Source organism: Neovison vison, chromosome 6 (assembly GCF_020171115.1).
Source record: "Neovison vison isolate M4711 chromosome 6, ASM_NN_V1, whole genome shotgun sequence".
Lineage (NCBI taxonomy): Eukaryota > Metazoa > Chordata > Mammalia > Carnivora > Mustelidae > Neogale > Neogale vison.
In genome coordinates, this window is record NC_058096.1 from 223,478,487 (window position 1) to 223,503,895 (window position 25,409).

The 25,409-nt window shown below is 65.0% G+C and overlaps 1 protein-coding gene across 1 annotated transcript; it reads right to left on the reverse strand.

Annotated features, from left to right (window-relative positions):
* Nucleotides 1–2,208: 2,208 nt before the first annotated feature.
* On the reverse strand, nt 2,209–18,962 carry ONECUT3 (one cut homeobox 3). Its single transcript, XM_044254658.1, has 2 exons — nt 17,780–18,962; nt 2,209–2,498 (listed from the first exon to the last, which is right to left on the reverse strand). Exons 1-2 carry the CDS (start codon nt 18,960–18,962, stop codon nt 2,209–2,211), a joined length of 1,473 nt encoding a protein of 490 aa, XP_044110593.1.
* Nucleotides 18,963–25,409: the final 6,447 nt, after the last annotated feature.

The following is a 25,409-nucleotide window of genomic DNA, read 5'->3' on the forward strand; positions in this document are numbered from 1 at the left end:
CTCTCACTGCCCTGACATTCAATGTGTCTCCCACGGAACTCCTCAAAGAAATGACATACCATCGTCTGCAAAATTATAATTTAACGGTATAAAGCTTCAAGTCACGTATTCCAAAAACTAGCTAAGGATTTTTTTTTTATCACATAAACTATACATTAAATATTTTGAGGTATTTCAGAGAAAATTGTCAAAGGCTCGAAGGAGCTGTGCTGGAGGTATCAGTCCCTGCGTGGAGAACGGTCTTTGGTATGTGACAACCAGCTGGTGGGGGGGGGCAGTGGGGGGAGATGGGGGGGTTAAGGGCCCCTGGGGGGGACTGGAGCTGGTCTCTGTGTGTGTGTGTGTGTGTGTGTGTGTGTGTGTTTGAAAGGGACCCCGGAATCCGGGAATGCGGCTGTGACTCGGGCTGGTGGGGCTTGACCCCATCTGCCCACAGGTCACCATAACTAGAAAGTTCCACAACCAGACCTGTCCCAAGCCAATTCCTAACTATCCAGCATGGGACAGAATGGACATCTCTGGCCTCTGACCCTTGGACCTCAAATGCTGGGGAGAGCAAGGGACTTACCCAGCAGGGGGTGTCCCCAAAGCCCCACCCCTGCAAGCGGGCACTCAGTCCAATGGGGTCGGGTGACAGTGGGAGGCGGAAGGAAGGGGTCCAGCCAGCCGGCCTCCTGCGCCCAGCAAGGACAGCAGAGTGTGTGAGTGTGTGAGTGTGTGTGTTTGAGCAGGGGTGGGGGCTGGTTGCTGAGCGGGAACAGGGACTCTTAGGATTCTGTCCCAACACCCAAAGGTTCTAGAAGCATCACTCAGATGGGCTGGGAAGCTGGGAGAATAGCGAGTCGATAAGGACAAGAGAACATTTCACACACATCTTTGGTTCCAGAAAAAGGCACTCATCGACCTCAGTATCCTCTCTCCCTCCCTCTCCTTCACTTCTCTCTCTCTCCCTCTCTCTCTTCCTCTCTCTCTCTCTCTCTCTCTCTCTCTGCAGGGCAGGGCCGGCGCCCCTGGTCGCGGGCGAGGGAACTCAGCCTCCAGCACAGGTCCTGGGGGGGAATCTTTGGTATCGGGCGTGATTTATCCAATCACAGACAAGAACGTTTGCGTGAGGTAGCCTTTACCTGGGGGGGGGGCATTTCGCTAGAAATGTCTTTTGCATTCTCAAGGGGGGGAGGGGTGACTACCTCCCTGGGAGGCAGCGGGCGCGCAGGGGGTGGGGGGTGAGGTTCCTTTGAGCCTCCAGACCTTGAACCGCGGGAAGGGGGTTCTCAGGATCCAGCTGCCGGCCAGCCTTGGAGGTCCCCTTGGAGGTCCCCAGGAAGGGAGGAGAGGCGAGCAGGGGTGCGCGGGCTGCTCATCTTCATTTCCGACCCTTCCTTCCCCCTCCTCAGTTTTTTTTTTTTTTGGCAAAAAAAGAGCAAGCGGATTCCGCCGCCCTCAGCATCTTCTGTCCCCCTTCGTCGACCAGAGTCGCGCCCAGGCTCGCCCCCCGCGGCTCCTCCGGCCCAGAGCGGCAGCCCGGAGCGCCGGGAGGTGCTGGGGGAGTTCCAGAAGGTTCCTCGCAGGTGGCCCCGCCGCGGCCCCGGCGCGCAGGGATGGGGCGCCTCCCGCGCGCTCTCGGCGCTGGTTTCTCCGCGCGGCGTCCGGACGGGTTTGCTTCTCTGCTTCCCGGGCCGTGTCTCTCCCTGGGGTGCCATCAAGGTGCCTACAGGTACAGCGGACGTTAAGGCAGGCGGCTCTTGGCACGAGGAGGCCTGGCGGCCCGGGGCGGCTCTGCCGGCGGGGCTGGGCGCGGTGCGGGCGGGCGCGGCGAGGACCCGCGCGACGCGGAGGCTTTGGCGACTTCGGGGCGGGCAGGGCCGGGGGAGGAGGGCTGGCGCGGGAGGGCTTGCGCTCCGAACTCCTTCTGTCAAATACCCGGTTTAGATTTCTCGTATGTGCTTCTTGACCCGCTTTCGGGGACGCCGCAGCGAGCCCTGGTTCTCTCCGGGGCCCTCCGGGCGTCCCGGACGCAGGGAGCTGGGGAGCCCCTTCGGCCACCCCCTCCCGTCTGGGGGGGTGGAGGGCTCCCTTTGGCCTGGGGGGGACGGGAGGCGGGGGAGGAGGGGCCCTTCTTGTGCACTGGGCTGGGGGGCGCGGGCTGCACCCCTCCGGCGGGGGCCCCCCGCGGGCCGGGCCGGGGCGGGAGGGGGTGGTGGCGCGGGCTCAGGCCTTGGAGAAGGTGGCGGCGGCGGCGGGGCCCGCGGGGGCGGCGCCCGGCTCCTCGGCCCAGCGGTTCACGCAGCGGCGCCGCGCGTTCATGAAGAAGTTGCTGACGGTGTTGAGCTCCAGGCCGAGCTGCTGCGAGATGGTGAGCTGCATCTCCTTGGACGGCCGCTTGTTCTCCTTGAAGATGGCGACGAGCGTGCGGCGCTGCAGGTCGGTGAACACCAGGCGCTGCTTCTTGGGCTGCAGCGCGCGCTCCTGCCGCTGCTCCTGCTCCTTGCGCTTGCACGCTGCGCCGGCGGACGGGAGACAAAGACGGGGCGCGACGTGAGCACTGCTCCACCGGCCGGCACCCCCGCCCCCGGCCCGCCCCCAGGGCCCCTGGCGCCCCGCGGGCGCGCCTCGCAGCCCCCTGGTTGCTGCGGGAAAGGACGCGCGAGTTCTGTGGCTCAGGGCAGACGGGGTGGGAGAGGCTGGGAACGACTGGGGCGTGTGAGCCACCCCGAACCAGCCCCCCTCCCCGGCGACGGGAGTACCGGTCCTTGCCTCCTTCCCGGGGCTGTCGGGCAGGCCTGACCCACTTAGGGACCCCGTGTCGTGAGGCTGATGTGACTCTGAGACCCAGCTCCCCCCACCTCCACCCGCCCCCCCCCCCAGGCTGAGGCCCTCACTTGGCCAAGGGATCCCCTGGAGCCGGCAGGATCTAAGACGGGGCGGATGCAGGACCGACGTCCCCCCCCACCTTGCACTGGGAGCGGGGAGAAGGCTCCAGGAGGCTGCCTCAATGCCCCCAGCTGGCGGTGGCTGGCAAAAGGGAGCTGGTGGCACCTCAGGGCACCCGGCAGGACCCCAGGCTGCTCCACGGGGCCCCAGCCCTGGAGACAGTGGGGCCAGTGGGTGGGGAAAATGAGCTCCCCAGCCAGCACCGGCCCCGCCCCTCCGGGGATCCTCAGGGTCTCCGTTTCCGCGCCAGGTACTAGTCAGGGACCGCAGGAGGTAGAGAGCCCACTGTCCCTCGCCTCCCCACCCCAGCTCCTCCTCGGCCCAGCTAGTCTGTCACCCCCACAAGTCCACAAGTCGCTGGTGCTGTGAGCGACACCAGGAGAGCCCTGCCCCCAGCCCTGGTGACCCACTGGGGCTACACACCAAACAGGCTTTTTTTGGTTCCAGAAGAGTCTGAGCCAGATGGCGGGCCAGATCAATGTCCACACAGGTCTGCAGAAACAGATTAATGTTCCCTGTATTGTGGCTCATTTCTCAGGGACAAGGGGTTCTCCCGGGAGGAGAGGCCGACACCCCACTTCACTCCTGTCTCCCCCTGACCTGAAACACACGGCGCTTCAGGGCTTTCAGGTTTTGTGATTAAATAAGGGTGATATCTGGAGATTACTGGACAGTTTAGAAGAGCCTCTAATGAGAGAGAGAGAGAGAGAGAGAAGAGGGGTAGAGACAGAAGGAGATAGAGAAAGAAGGGAGGGGTGGGGAGGGGGAAAAGGGGAGGGAACAGGAGGGAGAGGGGAGGGAGAAGGAGAAAGAAAGGGGGAAGGGCAGGGAGGAGGGGGGAAGGGGAGAGAGGGAGAGAGGAGGTAGAGGAGAGAGAGGGAGAGGGGAGGTAGAGGAGAGAGAGGGAGAGGGGAGGGAGGGGGGAGGGGGGAGGGAGAGGGAGACAGAGGGACAGTGAGGAAGATGGTAGGGGAGAGGGGAAGAAACGGGCAAAGCTGGCAAAGCTGTAGTAGACCCTCTCGGAGGGGGAGACGAGGGCTGTACCCACGAAACAAGAACAGGATCCAGTGCTATGAGCAGGACCGTGAAAAGGGAAGACGATGCTCTTAGAATTACACAGACAGTGGCCGGGCCAGACCAGCCAAGGACGGACACGGCGCTGAGCGAGTATCCCCGGCAACAGGGCAAGGCAGGGGGTGAGACGGGAGACGAGAGAAAGGGGACAATGGAGTGTGGACCGGCCGGGCCTGTCTTGGATTCAGAAGCGGTCGAAAACTGGAGGAAGAGATTCCCAAGTAAATAATGGAAAAAAAAATCCATGTTCGAAGGACACACGAGAGTCCCGCTTAAGAGCCTAGGACACGCGGCTGAAAGGGAGAACAAAGATATTCCCTGAGGCTCATCTGGTGAGATTTCTGAGACGTAGAACAGAGAGAGGAAAGTAAAAGTTCCCGGAGATGACAGCCAGACATCCTGGGAGGGTCTAAGAGTCCTGGTGGCTTCGGCTTCTCAAAAACTAGGAGGCAGGGAAACAATGTCTTCGAAATTCTGAGGGAGATTCGGGTCAGCTGGAATCATGTGCCCGCCGGGCGTCAAGCAGGAGGGCGGCCTGGAGACCGAGTCAGAAAGATGAAAGTCTCCAGAAGTTGACTTCTGGGCACCCTTTCTCAGAGGACTCCTGGAGGATGTATTTCGCCAAAACGAGGAGGTAAATTTAAAAAGGCAATTGTGACTTCAGGAGGTGTGATTTCCTTATGGGAAAAGGAGCGGATCCTCCAGGTGATGGGGAGGGCCGAGCCTCGAAGACCAGGGTCAGAGGCACCAGGATGGCCCCGGGGGTCAGCCCCACCCAGCGCCAAGCCAAGGGGCAAGGGGACACGACCTGACCTAACTGTGTGGAAAGTCCTGGTGAGTCTGTCTGTGTCTTGTTTGGGGAGCGTGGGAAGAACCAGTAATCGGCAACTACTAACTCCTGGAAAAACAAAGAGTTGTACAAGAAAGAAAGACGCCGTCCTAGCACTCTGTGTGACTCGGAGGTGGGCAGCGCTCACCCAAAGCAGAATAATGTAAGCTGAACACGGGCTCAGCCAAAAGACTGTGTTCGTCACGACACCGAGAAGCCCACGGAGGGAAGGGTGTGGTGGGGTGTGGTGGGCGTCTGGAAGGATGGCGAGGGGAAACAGGCGGGGAGCTGTGCTCCAGGGAGCCCTTCGTGTGCAGAAGAGGGGACAAGGACCTGAGCTCTATTTTGTCTGCGTTAAGAGACGCTGGAAGTTGGGGCGCCTGGATGGCTCAGTGGGTTGGGCCTCAGGTCATGGTCCCAGGGTCCTGGGATCGAGCCGGCATCGGGCTCTCTGGTCAGCGGGGAGCCTGCTTCCCTCTCTCTCTCTGCCTGCCTCTTTGCCTGCTTGTGATCTCTGTCAAATAAATAAATAAATCTTAAAAAAAAAGAGAGAGAGAGAGAGACGCTGGAAGGGAGGGCCAGGAAGGGGCCTGATCTCCCATCTCTTTGGAACTTGGCCACCCTGGGGGGGGTCAGGGAAGGGACGAGGTCCCCCATTCTTTTAAAGGGAAAGCAGAGTCTCTGGCATCAAGTCCAGGGCAGGAGTCAAGACTCAGGCCTAGGCTTTGAATTTCAGAAGAGGCCCTGCCTGCCCAGCAGCTGTCATCTTCTGCTGATGTACTCATCCCTTGTCCCTTCACTTTACTCCCAAATTCATCACACGTCTGCAGTGGGGACCAAGATACCAGAGGGACGCCTGGCTGGCTCGGTGCGCAGAGCAGGAAGTCTGCACCTCGGGGTCCTGAGTTCAAGACCCACTGGGCTTAGAGCTTATGTAAAAAAAAAGAAAAGAAAGCAAGCTCACAAGAGCCTTGCGTGTCCCTTGTCGACCCAGTAGGCAGGGCAAGAGCCACAGCGATGGGCCTGGGCCGATGGGCCGGAATGGGCGTGAAGACAAGGTTCCCCTCTCTCCCACTGCTTACGCTTCTCCAATCAAGAGCCTAATGGGGGCCCCAGAGGCAGGGGCTGGGGGAGGGGCCGGGCCAAGCAGAGTCATGAAAAAACTTGGTGTTTTGTCGATCACAGCAAAAAGAGGTTCCCCCCGCCCCCGTGCCCGTGTTCAATCTAATTACAGCTCCGCACAGCCCGAATCGATCTGCGCCCCGTCAGAGCTGTTTACCGGAGGAGCTTTTGTCCTGGTTTCCATCCCCCACAGCCCCCCAGAGCCCAGCGTGGAGGCTCAGGGGTGTGAGTGCCAGTCCGGGGTGGGGGGCCCAACACCCCCCCCATCAGCATGGCCACCTTCCCCTCCAGAGCATCCTGGCTGGTGGGTGCCCAAGCTCACTCCCATGGGCCCCGCGCGGCCGTGTCTGTGTCCCCTGGGCAGCGGAGAGGAGGACAGGCGGTAGGTAGGAGCCCCTTTACGGAACTGAAAGCCCAGGCTGGCAGACAGGGGCTGACCCAGGGCGGGGCTGGGAGAGCACCTCGCGGGGAAGCCTGGACTCACCCACAGTGCCATAGCCACCAGCCTCCTACTGCGATGCCGCGGTGGCCACCTCTTCCAGGAAGACCTCCACTGGGGGCTGCCCCTGTGGCTTCCACCTCCATCCCCCCGTCCGACATCCCTTCTGCCACCACCTCCTCCACGTCCCCGTCCACCAGCGCGGCCTCCTCCGTCAGTATCACTCCTGCCCACCCCGCCCCCGCCCCCGCCTGGGCACCCCTGGCCACACCACCACCACCTCCGTCCACCCCTCTGCTTGCATCACCCCCTCCCCTGCCTCCACCTCCATATCGCTCTCTCTATGGCCTCCCCCGTCCCGCCTCCTGTTGGCCTCGCCCCCACCCCGCACTTCCTCCAGTAACCCGGTCTGCACCGCGGGGCCCCGCCGCAGGGCCACGACCTATGTGCCCAGCTCAGGAGGACTCAACCCTGTGTCCCTCACCAGGGGCTCCCAGCCTGTGGTTGGGGGGCGGGGAGTGGCCCCAGACACAGACCCTCGCCACCCACCGTGGTTGCCACGGCCCCTGGGGGAGCTACCAGACAAGCTTGGGGGACCAGGGGCAAGTCAGTGCCCCCTAACAGGTCCTCCGGCCGGGGACGCTGCCCCCTTTCTTTTCTTTATGTTGGTGGAGCACCACAGTGACCCCTCCGTCCAGGGGCCCCGCGGACTGTGGGTCTGGGTTCGCCCTCTAGGCCTCCAGGGACTAAAACCCACTGACTCTGGGAGCCTGGGGGACTCCCCGGGTGAAGAGTCTGCCATTGGCTCGGTCGTGATCCGGTCATGATCCCCTTGGGTGTTGGGATGAGCCCAGCAGGGGGTCTGCTGCTCCCTCTCACTCTGCCTGCCCCTCCCCTGCGTGTGCTCTGACAAATAAGTAAATAGAATCTAAAAACAAAAAAGCAATACCCCACTGATTGCGAGATGCTCTCGCCTCGTCCTCCTACGCTCTGGCTCTTTCTGGGGTCCGGGGATGAAGAGGGTCTGCGGTGCGGCTGGGTTCTGGGGGGTCCCAGAGGCCCTGGGGTAAGATCCCAGGTGCTCCAGAGGAGACCCGGGGCCAAGCCCCTGATGGGCACCGGCAAGGGAGCCAAGAAGGGCCCCGGCCAGCTGGCCAGCCCCGGCCCTGGGCAGGGCTCCGGGCAGGAGGGGCGGAGGTGCACTGGGGGGGCCTCAGGCTCCAGATGGAAACCTTCGCATGGCCTGGGCCTTCCCAGCTACAGGAAGGGATTGAGCCAGAAAAGTCTGGCATGTCATGGTGGGGCTGAGATGAGGTGTTGAGGCCCATGGAGGGGTCACAGGACCATGACGTCCCCACCCCCACCTCAGGTCTGGCCTCAGGCCTCTGCATCTCTCCCAGAATCTTCCCAGAGAAGCACAGATGGAGACACTGTCCCAGCCGAGAAGTCCTACCCACCTCTCAAGGCCCCCCCCCGCAGCGGTCACCCGCCCCCAGGAAGCCCTTCTCTTCACCCCAGAAGAGCCTGGCTCGCTGCTCCCCGGGGGTTCCCCAGCCCTGACCTCCTGGGCTCAAGTCCCCTCTGCTGCCCAGCGCGGGGTGGGCCCCAAGAGACAGCTGGCTGGCGACTAGCACGTCTCCCCGCCCTCCTGGGGGCAGGGAGGGGGTTCAGCCCAGACTCGCCCAGGGAGACGCAGCCAGCCACTGGCCGGGTGGGTGGGCCGCTCAGGGAGGGGGACCCTGAGCACTCCCAGCAGGGAGTCAGGAGCCCCCCTGAGGTCAGGGAGGGAGCAGCAGGGGCCTCTCGGCCACTCACCCTCAGCGAATAGAAGAGGATCAGGTCCCTGGGAGGGAGCTGGTCGCACCTGTTCCCCCAAGGTCACCTGATGGCCACACTGTTCCTTCGGCCTCCTCCTCCCCCCTCCCCCGCCTCCCCTTCCCATCCCTCTCCTCCCCTGCTCCCCCTGCTCCCCTGCTCCCTCCCTCCTCCACTCTCCCCCTTCTCCTTCTCCCCCTTCTCCTTCTCTCCCTCCTCCTCCCCCTCCACCCCTTCTATCTCCTCCCCCCCCCCACCGCACCTTCTCCTCCCATCCCGGCTCCCAGAGTTTCACTGTGTCTGGGCCACAGAACCAGGCAGGAGCAGGTGCCTGGGGGCGGGGCAGTGCCGCTCCAGTGGGCTGCCCACGCGGGCATCTTCCTGTCCCCCTCATCCTGTGGGGTGTCCATGTGGGGCCTCCACAAACACCTGGCTGGCGGGGTGGAGGGTGATGTGTGATTGAGGCAAGCAACTGGGACACGCTGCCACCCCAGCGAGAGCCATCGGTGCAGGCGCGAAGGGCTGGGCTGTGGCAGTGGCACGGGTGTCTGGAGGGGTGAGGAGGGGAGAGCCCCGAGGGTGTGTGGGAAGGCCCGGGGCAGACTTCTGCATGTCGGGGAGGCGCAGGAAAACCTGGCGGTGTGATGTGAAGAGGCTGGGGGCAGCAGACATGTGCCCGGCACCCCCTCCAGGCTCACTGTGTCTGAGCTCGGGCCTCTGGCCCGGGGACCCTGCGGACCCTCAGGATGGCTCCTGGCTGCCTGCCCCGTCCGTGCGGACGCAGGGTCTTGGCTTGGGGTCTTGCACGCACACTGTGCACACTGGTTTCCTGCTTTATCGGGTGAGCACGGGGACCCCGTGACCCCGAGGTCCCTGTCTGTCGGCCGGAGGGAGCCCCGGGGCAGGGGGTTGGAGCATCGAGTTGCCTTTCAGAGGAGCACCCAGGCGGGACCCTGGGCCCGTCCCTTCCTCCAGGCCTGCTTCAGGCTTTTCTCCAGCAGCTGCTGTGTGCCAGGGGCTGCTGGGGACAGCTGGGGGCAGGGCGACCTCACTTGCCAGCCGAGCTCTGGTGCTGAGGGGGTCACTAAAGATCCCAGGGACAAGGGAAAGAGGGGGTGAACCAGCTTGGAGCAGGGAGGGGTGGAGGCGGAGGTATGCGGTGCCTGGGGGGGGCAGCCGGGAGCCCGTCTGGGACGCTCCAGCAGGGGACAGAACTAGGTGTGCAGGGTGGGCCTGGCTATCTAGCCCAGGTCTTGGACGGGGGCGAGGAGGGGGTGTCTAGTGATGCCCCGAGGGCTAGAGGATTGAGCCAGAGCGGCCCAGGGCTGGGTTTGACAGGGAGGGACAGGAGCTGGGCCGCAGCACCAGAATTCAGCCATGGGGGCACCTGTCCCTCTGTGTCCCTCCATCTGTGCCATGCCCAGGGCAACACCTAGGCCCCTCTGCTTGCCCTCTCCCCTGCACCCCTGCACCCCTGCACCTGGGCTCAGGAGGGGGGGTGTGGGCGGCGCTGGAGCTGGAGCCGCTGTCCCCTCCCCTTTTGGCCACCTCCTGTGCTCAACTTAGGCTTCGCGGAGCGGACAATTCAATACGGAGCCTGTCTCCGGCAGGGATGGTGACTGGTTTCCTTGGCGACGCGTCCGCCCCAGCCACCAGCTGCCCAGGCCCAGATGCGGGGAGCCCTGATGCCCCCACCCTGATGGCTTGTCCCCACTGGCCTGAGCTGCCCTGAAGCCTGCCCCATGGCCTCCCCAGCCCAGAGATGGTGGGTGACTTGCCCAAGGTCACACAGCTAGTCCCTAAGGGGACCTGGAGTTGCTACATGGACCCTCTTTATCTATACCCTGTACCCCTGGGGGAGCCCAAAGGGGGTCCCCATGGTGGGCACGGAGTCATCTCCAAGGAGACAGGTGCACAGCCAGACCCCTGCCCTCAGGCGAGGACCCTCAGAGGCCTCAGCCTCCTTATCTGCCCTCACGGCCTGTCCCCGTCCATTCTTGTCCCTTCCTCCCCTTCCCCTCCCCTGTCTGCCCCAGCACACCTCTCCCCCAGCCAGTGGCTGGCCTTCCTCCCCCCTTGTCCACTGCTCCCCAGATGGGATCTTAATGGCCATGTTTTCAAATTAGTTCCGAGCCTTTCAAAGACTTAGCGGAAAATGAACGTTTCCGCAGGGCCCCCTCCGGGACTCCATTTGGGGGCTGCAGTGCCTGAGGGTAGGGGACTGGGGTGTCCTCGGAGGTGGCTCCCACTCGGACTGTGAGCCGTGGAGACCCCCCCATTCGGACACCCTTGCACGGGGGAAGCGGAGCAGGTGCGCGGACACACCCATCCCCAACCTGCGCACAGCGTTTCTTTTTAAAAACCTATTAAGAAGCCACCGCGGCCAGCGGCTGGAAATAGATTTGAAAAAGATGACCGGAAAGGAACCAGCGATAAGAAAAACAGAACAGAGAGGCCAACCCAGAAAGGGGGGCGTGACCCAGCACCTCAGTGATTAGGAAAAACTAATCAACAGATCAACTCACAGAACTCGGGTCTCGCGCCCAGTATTCCCGGGCAGGTGGTCAGGGCCTGGCCCGGAACCATCTGGAACAGCCTAACTGTCCTCTGGCTAGGAGATGGCCTCGGTAAGAGGGAAACGGCCCACAAGAACAGGACGTAGCCAGCACAAATGACCCTGGAGGCACTCTCTTTCCTGATGTGGAATGTTCTGGGTGAGAAGGAAGCAAAACAGAACAGGCTTCCCCAGACGTTGTTTTACAAAGAGAAAAAGGAAAACAGAAGGAAGGACGACTTTAGCTGCCCAGTTAAGTTGCGCCGGCTGCGTAGGACAGGAGCGGGGCGGCAGGAAGGAGGGTCCTGGAGGCCGCCGTCTTGCTCCCCTTAAATCTGGAAGGAGGCGAATGTGTCCAGCACTGGGGGTAATAGCGCAGCCTTGTCTACGGAGGCGGCGGAGGAGAGGGCGGCGGCTTGGCGGGTCCCCCTGCTTCTGGGGCCTGTTTCTCTCTCCAGTCCCTGCGCTCCCACTAGGCTGGGGCTTCTAGTCTCCATCTGGGGAAGGACCGCGCGCGGGGAGGGGGGAAGCGCTGGTCGCAGGCCTCCGACGCCGCCACCACCCCAGGCTCACGCGAAGCACCCCCGCCGCACTCCGGGGGAGCCCGCGCTTGGTGTCCGCGCTCCCAGCGCTGCGCCCACGAGGCGCGGAGCGCACACCCCGGCGCTCCCCCGCCGCCCCCGCGCGTGTGCCCTGCAGGGGCCTGCGGTCTCCGCACGTCCCGCCAGGCTGCGGACGGCGAGCGCACTGCTGCCTCCTCTCAGGTTTAGGGGATCCGCACGCCCGCGGAGCACAGAGGCGCGGAGTGCGCCACATCTCCGTGGCCGGTGTCCACGGCAATGCCCGGCGGCGCTCGCCTTGTGGGGGAAATCGAGGCCCTGACGCTTCCCGAGCTCGCGCGCCGATGCGCCTGGCGTTCGGAGAAGCGCGGTTCCGGCTCCCCAGTCACCGTGGTTGGGTGCGACCCTTTCTCCACGCCAAGCGCCGGGGAGTGGAGTCGGGCAGTCACTAGAGGCGCGCGAGACAGGTGTTCCAGCGGGCCCAGCTGGGGGCGCACGGATGACCCAGTCACCTGGTGGAGAGGGGGATCCCCGCCGCGGTCCCGAGGCACATGCGGGCCCCCAACACGCCAGATCCAGATCCGAGCACAACGGAAGGGCTTCCTGAGCCAGAGCCTGCGCCCCCCGTGTCCTAGCGCGAACGCGAGTGCGTCTGCGGGTGCAGCCGGAGGGAAACGCCACCCGCGCCCCGGGCGCACCTGGCTTTGCTCCCCTGCAGGTCCCTTCCTCAGTCACCGGTCATGGACACATCTCCTTGTCCCTGCTTCCCTCGGCTGCGAATCTGTGACTTGTTGGGTCTAAGCCTCCCCACATCTGCCTGCAGGGGACAAGTCCACGGGCAGGGCGGTTTCCTAAACCCATTCACACCTACGCCTACTTGGCAGAGGGGAAACTGAGGCCATAGCTGCGGCACACTGCCCAGGGTCCCACGGCAGCCCCTGGCTCCAGGCCTAGCCTCTCCCCTCCCCCGCTAGCACTACCTTCCTTATTGATCAAGGGCCATATTTAATTAAAAACTTGATTCAAACCAGCTTGAGCTCCCCTGGTTAAGCCGAGCTTGCTGCTACACACAAAGACGCAGGCCAGCCGCAGGGGCGCATAGCTCCTCATAGCCGCTCTGGGCTTCCCCACCTCCCATCCTTTGTGCTCAGGGGTCCACCAGCCAGGACCTAGGGCATCTGTGGCTGTGGGCAGGAAGCTTCCTCTGCCTCTTAGGATCTAGGGAGGCTACACGGCGGCAGGATGAGCCCTCCGCCCTCCGGCTTTGAAGGAGAGGGCATGGGGTGGGAGTGGGGCCTGGAGAGTGGGGCCTGGAGACCAGCGAGGGGGGGGGTAGGGAAGCAGCACCAGAGGTCACTCAGACTAGAGTAGTGACGGCTGACAGAAGCAGCACGGACAGGAGAGAAGTTAGGGAGCAGAGCGCCCGCCCAGTTCTGGGATGTTAGGCTAAGGGGACTTGAGAATAAAGGAAAACCAGCATCGGCCCCTCACTGGGCGCACCTGTCCAGGTGCTTACCTGTGATGGGGGGGGGGCGCGTGTGACTGTCCCTGTCTTGCAGACACAGACAGGAAGGGCTTGCTGGGTGTGGGGCTCAGGGAGGGCTGGAAATCCAATGCTGAGCCCAGGCTGACCCTGAGGGCAGCTTCAGTGAGGAGATGGTTGTCCAGGGAAAGCAGGGGCAGGGATGTTGGTGGCTCTGAGTCAGATGCCTGAAGCCGGGACCTGGTCCCCACACCCCCTCCCTGGGGGGGCTCACGTGGGCCCAGGATCCTGTAACCTTCCGAGGAGCCCCAGGGGAGACAAGCAGGCCTTGCCAGCCAGCCCCCACAGTCCACCTGCCTGAGGGTGCAAGCTGCTTATAAACTGGAACTCGCCATGACCTTGAGAGACATCTTCCTGTCCTTGGCCTCAGTCCCCTGAGGCCTCTTCCAGCCTTTGTCCCTGCTGGACCACTTGCCTGGACTGTCCCCCCATTTGCCGGAGGTGGGAACCCCAGCATCTCAAGCCCGCCTTTCAGCCCCTCCAGACTCAGCCCATCCGGGCCTGCATCCCCCACCCCCGGGGCACCCTGTTTCTCACTGGGGAAACTGAGTCTGTTCTCTCTGCTGCTGGAACCAGTTCTGTCTCACACTGTGGGGGAGGCTTTGGGAACCGCCTTCCTTTGTCTTGGTCTCAGCTTGCCGGTCTGTAAAGTGGGCACAATAATCACATCTAGCTTTAGTGGTCATTCCAGATGATTCCATCTCTCATTCCTGGTGGCTGAGCCAAGGAGAGGGGCTTCAGGCTCCCCAGCCAGCCCCCTCCCCATCTCCCTGTCTGCCCTGAACCTGGGCAGGGTCCTGGGGCTGTCCCAGGCCGGTTTTGCAGTTTGAGGGAGGGCCCGGTTTGGGAGTGGGGGGACCCAGGGTCGCTCTGAGTGTCTGCAGAGCTCACAGGGCTGGGACACACACAATCTCAGACCTGGTCCGCCTCACCCCATGCGTCGCTGTGGGGCCACCGGACCCCCTGTCCACTCTTCAGGCATCTCTCAGATCCTGGGCTGCCCCGGGGGACCCCCTGAAGATGAGGAGAGGTGCGTGGGGGGAGTGGTTAAGGAGGTGGCCTCAGGGTGCAGGGTCTGGGACTGTGCCCTGAAGGTCTCCATAGGAGGTAGGTGACCGGAAAACCTCCATAGGCACCTACTAGGGAGCGTCTAACTGGGTCCATTTCTCAGATGAGAAAAGTGAGACTCAGACCCTCACCTCCCACCCCACCAGGGAGTGAGGGAGCCCCGGTGAGGCCCATGTGGTCAAGTCCCCTGGTGGGACGTCCTGGGGGGATCTGTAAGATGCGAGGGCCCCCTGCCGCTCCTAGTGAGGTTTTTACGGAGTTCAGAGGTCCCTGGGCGGGCCTTAGGGAAGCTGTACATCCAGCCCTCCCAGTGGGCTCGGTTGACCCTGTGGGCTGGGCCCCTTCACGCTCAGACACACCCCGCTGCCCCTCTCCCCTGGGATGGTGCCTGCAGAGTGGGGAAGAGGCTAGGGGCAGGCAGTGCCGGCCTGACCCTGGGTGAGGGGCTGGTTGGCCTTTTCCTGTCCATTCCTGTCCCTTCCAGACTCCCCAGCCTGGCCTGCTGCCCCCCTCACCAGTATCTTGAATCTGGAAATAGCTGCCTCCTTGCCTCAGTTTCCATGACTCCCCAGCGAGACAAGGAGGAGGACAACTGCCTCCACCTGATATTAATTTTATGTATATTTTCTGATCAGTTACAAAAAATACTTTTCCTCCAGAGTTGCAATTTAAACAATATTTGAAGACGGCCAAAGCTATCGACCAGCGGCAGTGATGAATTAGAGACGGTAATTCGAATTCATCGACCGTCCCGCCCCAGCCGAGAGTCCCCCCTCACCTCCCCCTGTCCCTCTCCCACAATTCCTGCTTCAGCTCGAGCCAGAGAGGCTTCCAGGAGGAGGCGGCTGGCAAGCCTTACACTCCTGGGACCCTGGAATGGGGTGGGAAGCGGAGGCCCCCAGTGGTGGTGGGGGCAGGGGCCGCAGGAGGGGCCTTGCCCCATTAGCAGGTGCCAGAATCTCAGAATGTTAGACCCGGAACTCGGCTCCTGCCGCCTCCCCAACAGTTTACAGATAGGTAAACTGAGGCACAGAGAACAGGCAGGCACAGGGCCGTGGGGTGGACCCTGAGGTCTGCCCAGCCAGATTCCTCAGGTGCTTCACAGAAAAAAAAGACGCCACCCCTTTCCCCTGAGCCCCGGACTACGGAAAAAGAGAGGCTGGGGGGGGGGGAGACCCAGGCTGAGGGACCCCACTCAGCTGCCCGGAGGTCGCTCGGCTCCTCTCTTCGGTGCCTTCCCTTCTCTGTCGCTGTCTCTCTCCCTGTCCCTCTTTGTCTTTCTCCGTTTCTGCTTTGGCTTCTCTTTCTGTCCCCATCTTTGTTTCTGTCTGTTTCTCTGTCTCCAGTTTTGTCCTTTTCCTTTCTCTGTTTTTGCCGCTCTCTCCCTCCCTGCGGATGTCTGCTTCTCCGAGTCCGTCTCTCTGTGTGTGTCCTCCTGTCCCGGGCCCCAGCGCCCGAGGTCAGCCCGGTGGCCGGTCCGGAGCAGGGAGCGGGTAGGCCGGAGGCAGGCGAGGGCACGGACAGGGCCAGGGCTCAGCAGCCGCGGAGGGGTGAGCAAGGGCGGGGCGACGAGTCCTGCCGCGGGCGTGCGGGGGGCACGGGGGTGGCGGGGAACCTGGGGGCGCGCCAGGCCACTGTGTGGGGCACAGCACTGGGGAGGGGGACGCGCCCCGTTGCCTCCCCCTAAGCACTACGATTTGCCGCCACTTAACCGCTTTTCATTTGCGCAGCGACCGGAACTAAAGGCCTCGGCGCTGCCCGGCGCCTAATTACCGCTCGCCTGCCGCCTGCCGCCGCCCAGCCTCTACCTCCCAGGCCCGGCCCCGTGGTGCAGCCGTGGCCCGGAGCGCCTGCGAGTTGCGGGGGGCACCCAGGGCCCGGGGCGCGGAGCAGGTGGGTCAGAAGGGACGCCCCAAGTGCGTCCCTGCCCGCTGGCACCACTCACTCGGCCCGCAGCAGCCCCCAGCTGGGGACTCCGCGCCTGCCGTCTGTCCTTCTGGAGCCCCGGCAGGTGCGGCCGAGTGCGTGAATGGGCCGTGAAGTTACTGGAGGGGAGTACGGTGAGAAAAATGGGAAGTGGCCTGTGTTCTCTGGGGGCGTCCAAGTCAGACACCCTGTCCCCTTCGGTACCTGCACTGGGGACGAGGCAGAAGGTGGCTGCAGTGGTCAGACGCCACCCGGTCTCGAAGAGTGCCACTTAGCGTACCAACCTTCCAGCTCCGGCCGTGGCCAGAGTACAGGGGTGTGTGTTCCGGTCCCTGATGCCACCTGTGCTGCCAGAGCAGGCTGTGGCCGCGTGTGCTGCTGTGACTGAGGGACCCCTGGGAGCCCACCAGGTCCTGAGACCTGGGGGGAAGGGGCAGGACAGAACAGGTTTTGCCCCCACACAAGCCCTGTCTAGGTTCCTCATGCCATTTCTAGCTTGTCACCCTGGGTCAGCTGCCGCGTAGGAGGGAGAAGCCTATAGGAGGCTCCGCTGGCCACCCCAACGGCACACGGGGAAACTGAGGCCATGTGTGAGCGCAGGCTCCCCCCTGGTTGTCCGGCAAGTGAGGGGGAGGGGAGGAAACGGCACAGACCCGTCTGCCTCCCTCGCTGGTCCTTCTCCCCGCGCCCGCTCCCTGGGTGGACTCCAGGCTCCGATCTGTCCCTGCCCCCACCCCACTCGCTGGGGGGGGGGCGCGGCGCCCAGTTTGAGAGGCAGCACTCCAGCTCCTGCCCCTGTGCACAGAGAAGCGATCGATCCGGCCACCCGGCCACCGAGCCGGCTATTGTCCCCATGGCTGGGGCAGCGCAGCCCCCTCCCCCAGCGGCCAGGGAGAGACACCCCCCTCCAGGTCAGGCCCATTGTGGGGACGGCGGCAGGGGCTCTCCTGCACCCCACAGGCACCCGGGAGAAGCGGGCCTGGCCAGGCGGCCTCGCTGAGGGCAGGTGTGGACCCAGCTGTTGTCAGCTGGGAGGGGGGAAGGGATCGCGGTCCCCAGGGGGCCAGGGGCTGAGAGCCAGCCTGAGAGAGAGAGATGGACAGAGCACCGGAGAGTAGAAGAAAGGACGAGGAGCAGGAGCAGAACCAGAGCGAGGGAATGATAGACAGCGGTCTGTCCCGACAGACAAGCAGAAATCAGGGAGACACAAAACGGAAAAGCTAGGCAGGAGGGCGCGCTCCCGAGCCAGAAGCAACCGCGCTGGCCCGGGTGTGAAGGCCTCCGGGCCTCGCGGGCGAGGGTCCCCGGGGCCGCCCCTCCCCCGCCCGTTCTCGGGTGACCTTTGCCAGCGGCCGGAGCGGGGGAGGGGGCTATCGATCGCTGAGGCCGAGCTACAAAGAAGCGCGCGCTGGGGCCGAGGGCTGAGCGCGGGCCCGGCCCTGGCCGCCTCGGCCCGCGCCCGGTGCGCGGTCCGGGCTCTCTGCGGGGAGCTGGGAGCGCAGCCGGGGGCTCCTCGGGAGGAGGGGAGTGGCTCCCGGAGGGGACAGCCGCGGCGCGTCTGGGGCACAGCACCCGCGCCACACACACAATGAGCGACCTTGCAGGCTGCTTCGGGGATCCTCCCCACAGTGTAAAAGGAACCAGGGACCCCTCCCCGATCCCAAAGTGGTCGGGCGGGCTGTTGGTGGTGGGGGGGGTGGGGGGGGAAGGCGGCACGATCCTTCTCTCCCTTTTGGCGACAGTACTAATGGCCGGGGCACAGATCACGCTCCAGCCTCCCGCCAGGGAGTCCTGAGCCAGCCGCCGGGTGCGCGGCCCCGGCCTGAGAAGGGGCTGGGGTGCCCCGCGGCCACTCGGCTGGGTGCCGGGGAGCCCTGGGCTGGAGCCCTGGGCTCTGGGCTGCGCGCCGCGCTCCTACCTGCGAGGCGCAGCGCCGACATGCGCTGGAACTCGGGCTCCTGCAGCCACTTCCACATCCTGCGGAAGGTCTCCCGGCCAGACTTGAGCTTGCTCCAGGGCTTGGGGTTGCGCAGGAGGTCGGAGAGCGTGCCCTGGGAGCGGCACAGGATGCGCTGCGCGAAGATGGCCTGCGGGATACTGTAGCGCTTCAGCTCGGCAGTGATGCGCTGCGCCACTTCCTTGGTGTTGATCTCCTCCGCCGCGGCGCCCGCCCCGGGGCCGCCGCCTCCCGCGCCCGGGCCGCCGCCGCCCGCGTGGGACCCGTGCGCCCCGGCGGCCGCCAGCCCGCCCAGCGGCGCCAGCAGCCCCGCGGTGCCCCCGCCGCCCGCGCCCCCGCCGCCGCCGCCGCCGCCTCCGGGCAGCCCGCGAGCCAGCGCGTCCTCGGCGCGCCCCAGCAGCGCGGCGTGCGGTTCGAAGGCGGCGGGCGGCAGCAGCTTGTCCCCGGCCAGGTGGCCCGGCGCGCCGTAGGCGGCCAGCGGCGGCGGCGGCGGCGGCGGCGGGGGCTGCGGGGCGCCGTGCAGGGCGGGCGGCAGCGCGTTGGGCAGAGGCGACAGCGGGGACCCCATGGCGGGCAGCTCCTTGCCGTAGGGCCCGTAGAGGTGGCCCACGGAGGCGAGCGCCGCGCGCTCGTCGCGCATGAGGGTGAAGCTGCCGCTCACGCTGGCCGCCAGGCGCTGCGGCGGGGGCGGCGGGGGCGGCGCAGCCGCCGGGTGCGGGTGGGCGTGGGGGTGGCCGCCGTGCGCCCCGGCCACCGCCGCGGCCGCCGCGTGCTGGTGGAACTTGTCAGCCACGGCCGCGAGAGGCGGCAGGTGCTGCAGGGGCGTGAGCGTCGTGTAGGTGCCGCCCAGGCCGGGCGCCTCGCAGGCCATGCCCATGGCCGGGTGGAGCGGGCCCGCCAGCTCCCCGCGGAAGTCAGCGCCGCCGCTCGCGCCGCCCGTGCCGCCCGCGCCCCCGGCGCCCCCGCCGCCGCCGCCGCCGTCCAGGAGGCTCGCCATGCCGGCCACCAGGCCCGGGCGCCCGGGCGCCACCAGGCCGCGGTGCTGCGCCGCCGCCGAGCGCGCGTGGCCCGGGCTCAGCAGCTCGCCCGCCTGCGCGTGGGCCACGCCGTGCAGGCCCCCCAGGCTCTCCAGGCTCAGCTCCATGCTCGGCCGCTCGCCTGCCGCGCGCGCTCCTCGGCGCCGGCCCGGCGCGCTCAAGGCCGCCGCATGGCCCCCGCCCGCTCCCCGGTGGCTGCGCGCGAGGCTGCCCGGCTGCGCGGCGCACCGCCCGGCCCGGCTGCGAGCGCGGCCACCAGGATGTGGCGGGGGAGCGGCCGCCGGCGCCCGGGCCCGGGTCTGACGTCAGCACCCCCGCCCACCCGCTCCCCTGGCCGCCGCCTCCCGCCGCCTCGCTCTCCGCCCGCTTCGGCCCCCTCGAGCGCCCGGCTGGCCGGAGTGGGCCGGACTCGGGCTTCTGGGGCTCCCCTGCCTCTGCGCCCGCCCGCGCCTCCCCAGGGCCAGCCGTGCACCGGGCACAACAGGCGGGGTTCCTAGGGCAGACCCCCCGCCCCAGGTGGGCTGGGGCCCTCATCTCTGCCTCTTTTTCTGTGTCTCTCCCCAGGGGGTAGGAAGGTTACTTTCCTGTCTGACGCCCCCCAGTCCGTCTCCAGGGAGCCCGCAGGAATGTGGCAGGGTGAGGGCCTACGGTCCACCTGTAGTCCCCCCCCCCAGCACACTGACCCCAGAAGGCAGGGCCCCTGCAGGCTCAGCTCCTGTCCAAACACTCTCCGAGAGCCACAGACCCCTTCTCACCTCTCTGGGAGGTCTGGGGCTGAAAAGCGGGGTCCTGGGGCTGGGTCTCCCCCTGTTTGCATGTCTGGATCTTCTTCCAGGTGTGGGCTCCTGGGCCTCAGTTTGCCCAGCTGCACAGTGGAGCACCTGTCCTCAGGGGTGCCAGAGACACCTCCCACTTCCAAGTTCTTCTAGTTTCCTCCATCCCCAGTGTGGGAGCAGCTCAGGGGGTGACCCTTAAAGGGTCCGCGTCCTCTTCCAGAACCCGTGGACAGAGGATGTGTCCTCTCCACTTCTTAAGAAGGCCCAGCTTCCAACGCCAGGTTTTCTCTTTTGGGTGGGGAGCGAAGGCTCCTTTTCCTCACCACCTGGAGACACTTGAGCCCCAGGGACCCCTGGGAACCAGGGGGAACAGGGAGCCTCCCACACTCAGAGAGAAGTCCCCTTCCGTGGTCCCTCTGCTGGGCTAAGATGCATCCCTGTGACCAGGCCAGACCCCAAAGGGCACTCCTGTCTCGAGGCCAGAGTGGGGGGATGGAATCCCAAATCGACCCCCCCTTTCTCCTTCCACAGATCATCTGCCACACAAGGTAACCTCTGCGGGGGTGGGGGTGACTAGTGAGGCCTCTGCTGAGCACCCCCTCCCCCCCACTCCCATTTTGGTGGGGAGGATGTCGACTGTAAGCTTCCAGGGGAAAGAACGCCCCAACAGGGAGCCCCCCACCCAGAAAAACCGCTGGCCCGCTCCCCCACCCCTCCGCTGTGGATGTGGACCAGCCGCTGAGCTTGTCCCCCCCCAATGCAGAGCCCTTTCTGTGTCTATTTTCCCTTCCTCGATGGGGAGGAGAGGGCTTTCCTGACCACCATCGTGGGAGAGGGAGGAGGGCAGTCTCTACACAAAAGGGAGTCGGGGGGCCTGGGTGACCGGGACCCAGATAGCAGGGATCAGACAGTGGGATGGCCTGATCCACGTCCTGGGGTGGGATAGGGCTAAAGGGGACCCGTCAGTGCTTCGCGCTTAGGACTCAGCATTTAGTAGCCACCTACTGTTTACCAGGCACACACTCTTTCCTCATCCTGCCCTGAGCCGGTGTCAAGCCACCATTCTCCATGTGCCTCAGGCCCCAGGTAGAGAGCACCATGGCCTGGATTGTCCTTGGTTCCCCCGTGTTGTGCAAGCGCTAGCATGGCCTGGGGTCCAAGTCCATGGGCTTCTCCATCCTGGGGTTTCTGTGGGATTCCAGGTTACACATTGTCACACCCATCTTCTGGGTGGGAAGACAGAGAGGGGAGAGGGACAGGTCCAGACAACTTAACATCCCCCTGCCCCACGCAGATGGAGTCTAGGAGCCGGGTTCCACAGGGCTGAGCCCCAGCCTGAGCCCCCCTGTCCTACCCTCCAACAATCACAGATAATTAAAAATAATCGTGGGATCTAAAAATCAATCCGCCTCCATAAAATGATCACATCCCAGGCCCAAGTGGCAGACCAGGCCGGGTGGAGGAGTCAGGGCGGGGAAACAAAGGTGGAAGGAAGGAGCCCCCAAGGAGCGCCCAGGGATGCTCCATGGGGGGCCTGGCTGCGGGGCCTTTTGCTTCCTTCTTTATGTATCTTCTCCGGCTCGAGTATCACTGCATTTTTTTTTTTTTTTTAAATAACAAGCATGTGTGGCTTTTGTAACGAAGAAAGCGTCCATTTTGAAAGAAAAGATGCCAGCCAGTGGCTTGGAGACTGAGCCCCCTCGGCTCTGCGGCCTCCGGACACCCAGGACTCCGCAGGGCCAGGGGCAGGGCCGCGGACCCCCACGCAAGCAGCCCCCCCACCCCTGCCCGCCTCCTTCACGCTGGCCTGGACTTGGACTCCCTCGGGGAACAGGGATCTCGCTCCCCACAGAGACTGCACTCCTACCGGGAGACTGAACAAAAATTTGCCGGCATCAAGCGAGGGAGGAGGCCCCCTGGAACCCCTGAATCGGCGTCCCCCACCAGCGGCCTTTTAGTAATTAGTAAAATAGAATTGAGCCGGCTTCGGGGCAGGAGGGTGGCTCGGGCCCTGATCGATCTTGGGTCATTAGGCAAATTGCGGCGGGTGAGGGGTGGGCTGGATGGGGGCGGGGAGACACCCGTTCTCACTCCTACAGGGAGCTTGGCCACCTCGAGGATGCTCTCAGTATCCGCGCCCCCCCGCCCGGGGAAATTGGAGATGGACTCTGGGACATCGCGTGTGCCGGCGCTGGGCTGCCCACGGCCGACGGCCACCCTCTCTGTGCCCAGTTCAGACCTTCTCCCCACCGGGAGAGCCCAGCCATGTCGTGGCTCCAACCACACCCCCCTCCCAAGCTGGAAACTCCTCTGTAATCAAGTACGGTCCACCTCCTCTCCTCTGGTTCTGGCTCAACATTGAAGCTACAAATTGAAGGGGGGTGTACCTAAGGTTTTCCCTTGCAGAGGCTCCCCTAGATCCCTCCATGGTCCGCGGCTGATTTTGCGATTCGATTTGTCCCCACGGAAATGGAGGTCATCGGCCGCTGAGCACCCCTGTTTTTATTAGAGTAAGGTCTTAATAAATAGAGGCTATGAATATCCCCCTCCAGCCGCACCGGAGCCTGACATCCGTGCCCGCCCCTGTTCCAGTCCCGCAAACCTGCGGGCACCCCCAACTCCGGGCGGTCGCGCACCTGTAGGCCGGCACCCTCTCACCGGACTTTGGCGCCTTCATTCAGGCGGGGTCATTGGACTTCATTTAGATTTTGGGGGGAGGGTGCTGGGCTTTTCAGGCCTGGCCGGGGGTCCTGGAGGGGCTGTGCGCGGCCGGGGAGGTTCCAATTTCGGACACTGGGCGCGGGGACATTCCGAGGGCCGGCCCTGGGGCGCCACGACGCTGGGGCTTCGCCCCTGGCGGGCCGGACGTCCCGAGCTTCTCGCCCGCAGTCGGCGGCGCCCGAGGGCGCTGGCCCCCGGGGTGGATGCTCCCGCGGGCGTGTCAGGGACAGCTGCGCTCCATCGATCCCGCGCCCGCCCGGCTCCGCTGCCCCCGTCGCAGCGGGCGGCTGCATCGAATCCTCATCGCTCCTGGGCCGCACCGCAGCCGCGCTCTCGGTAAACATTGGCCTTGTTTGCGCGGGGGCACCCGAGCTGGGCGTTCGTGGGGCGCAGGTGCGTGTGTGTGTGTCCCTGGGGCCCCGGGTCCTCGTCCCCTCCCCTGCCGACCCGGGAGTTACTCGGGAGGGACTCCCCCCCCCCCACAGCATCACACTATACTCTGGGGTGGGCGGTGGAGGCCCGGACGGGGAGAAGCCGCAGGGCGCCCCGACCTCCGTCCCTGCCTCGGTTTCCCCATCTGGAGAGTGACCCGCAGGGGCTGAGGGATCGCAGGCGCCTGAGGTCTGCCCGCTCTCCTCCCTCCGCCTCCACTGGCTTTCGCTTCCTCCGAGCGCAGCCAGCGCCGCGCCGGTCCCCAACCCAGCCGGGGGCAGAGCCTGGGGCGCCTCCCTTGTAAATAGGGTAAGGCCCAGTTGGAGGGGGCCGGGAGACGAACGCGCCCCTCCCGCCGTCAGGCGCCGACCCCGCTTCTCTCGGGTCTGTGGAGATCGCCCCTCCTTCTTCAGGAGCTAGAGAGGAGTCTGCGGGTCCGCCCAGCATTGAGCAGTCGGGGAAACTGAGGCCAGGCCCGCAGGACGCGGGTTGAGGCCTCCAGGAGGAAGACGGAGGGGGGCAGGGAGGGCTGGGGAGCTCGAGGGCGCATCACCGCCCAGCTCCGCCGACCGCTTGGGGCCCGGGCTCGGCCGGCGGAGGACTTCCCCGGCGCAACGAAACCCGCGTCGGGCGCGCGGCTCCAGAGAGGCCCACGCGCCGCCCCCGCCGCCCAGCTCCGGGCCTCGGCCCCTGAGGGAGACCCCCGCCCCCTCGCAGCCCTCCGCGCCCTCTGGTTCTTCCCGGAAGGGAGGTTCCTTCAACAATTAAAAATGTAAATATGTATGTATATTTTATCCACGACGCTCTCTGCCTTGCAGAAAGGGGTGCCCGGAGCCCGGGGCGCGCGGGGCGCGGCGGGTGGGTTGGCGGAGGCTGGGGGCTGGAGGGGGCTCAGGCCGGGCTGCGCCTGGGCCGCCCTCGGGACGCTTTCAGGAGTCGCCTTGTCCGGGGTCGCGGCGCTGGCTCTGCGGACCCCAGCAGGCCGGTCTTCGACACCCCGGAGTATGCGGCCCCCACCCTGCCCCGGCTCCCCACGCGGAGGCCGGCAGGACCGGCCTGGGAGAGTGCCCACCTTCCAGACGCGGTGAGGAGGCCCCAGCACGGCGCCCCTCCTGCTTCGGGAGGGGGGGGCCTCCACCCCAGGTAACCCAGGGTGGCATCCGGCTGCGGAGCCTCGCCCTGACCTGGCGCCCCATTAACGGGCCATTTATCTGAACACATGGCACCTTTCCGCTTGGCCAGGAAGTCCGGGGAGGCAAGGACTCCGCACCACCATCCCCGCAGGGCTGGCTGCCCCCAACACCCTTGCTGCCTCCCTGGGTGTTGGGGGGCCCCCTCTCGGAGGGATCCTGGGAAGTTGAGACTGGGGCCCGGGGGTGCACACCCACCAGGCAGAACCTATGAGTCCAAGCTGGTCGAGGGGAGCTGGGCCGCTCCCTGCTGAGCAGACGGGGCAGTACAGACCCACCACCCTCCCTGCGTATCTCCTGGGCTTGGGGAGGAGCAGACTACAGGGCCGTCCTTCCTTCTCAGTAAGGACTAGGGGGAGGGCAGCAGCCTTCCCAGCTGGAGGACTTTGATGCTGGGTTTTGTGGGGTGTGTAGGAGTTCCATCAGGTAGGTGAGTTAAGGAACGAAAGCCCCCTTGGGATCTGGGGAAGAAGTGGCTGCGGCTGGGAGCTTGGCCTTACCCGTCCCCAGGTTCCTCACAGGCCAGGTTTCCTTCATTAAGGAAGTATTTGTTGAATGAGTCAGTGAGATAAAGCGGGGAGCAGAGGGGGCTGGCGTCGGACCGAGCCTTCAATGCCAGCCAGGGGAGGCCAAGCAGAAGAGGGCCGGGAAGCCTTGAGAACAGCTCCTTCCAGACTCGGCGGGCACAGATGGAGCTCGTGATAGATGCGGTGGGGAGAGCATGAACCTGACCTCATGCCACGAGGGGGTGCGGTTGGGGGGGGCAAACTGTTTACTCCTGAGCCTGGCAGGTGCGTCCCACGGAGGGGAGGAGACCATTCTCCCTTCCACGGCAGCTACCTCACTCCTTCCTGCCCAGGAGCTGGAGCAGGCCCCAGATTCCCCTGGGGAGTAACGCACCGGCAGAGCCCCGGCCGCTGCCTGCCCCGTCCCCATTGTGACTTCTGCAGGCTGGGGGAGCTGGAGCTCTGAGGCAGCCGCTCTAATTATACCCACTTTCCAGATGAGGAAACAGGAGCCTGGGGGTTCTGGGATCCGCCTGAGGCCCCCCCAGCCATGACCCAGGCACAGTCTGCAGGACTGGGGGGCCTGGGCGCTGTCCAGGCTGGCCTTGTGGGTTCCAGCTACACAGAACATCCCTCTGACCTAGTCCTTCGGACAATCTCAGAGACCCCCATGCCCCCCGCCCCCCACACTTGTGGGAGGCAACGGGAAGAGACTAGAGGGGACAGCCCACTCGCACTTGCGGGGGTCCCCTCTTCAGGGCTGGGCTGCCCACGGCCCGGATGAAGGTAGGGGGGGTCTGCGGTGGTCCTGGAGCCTCCCCTGCCCCTCACCAGCCAGTGACATGTGAAAGGGACCCAGAAAGGCAAGGGTCAGCCTCCTTCCCCTTTTCCTCCTGGAAAAGGCCACCCCCACCTCCCCCGCCACACCG

Excerpts from the sequence above, each read along its gene's own strand:
- ONECUT3 (XM_044254658.1), bottom strand. The coding sequence starts at position 18,962 with ATGGAGCTGAGCCTGGAGAGCCTGGGGGGCCTGCACGGCGTGGCCCAC. Across the intron at positions 2,499-17,779 it reads GTCGGCGCTGCGCCTCGCAG|CGTGCAAGCGCAAGGAGCAG; the intron begins GTAGGAGCGCGG and ends CCGCCGGCGCAG.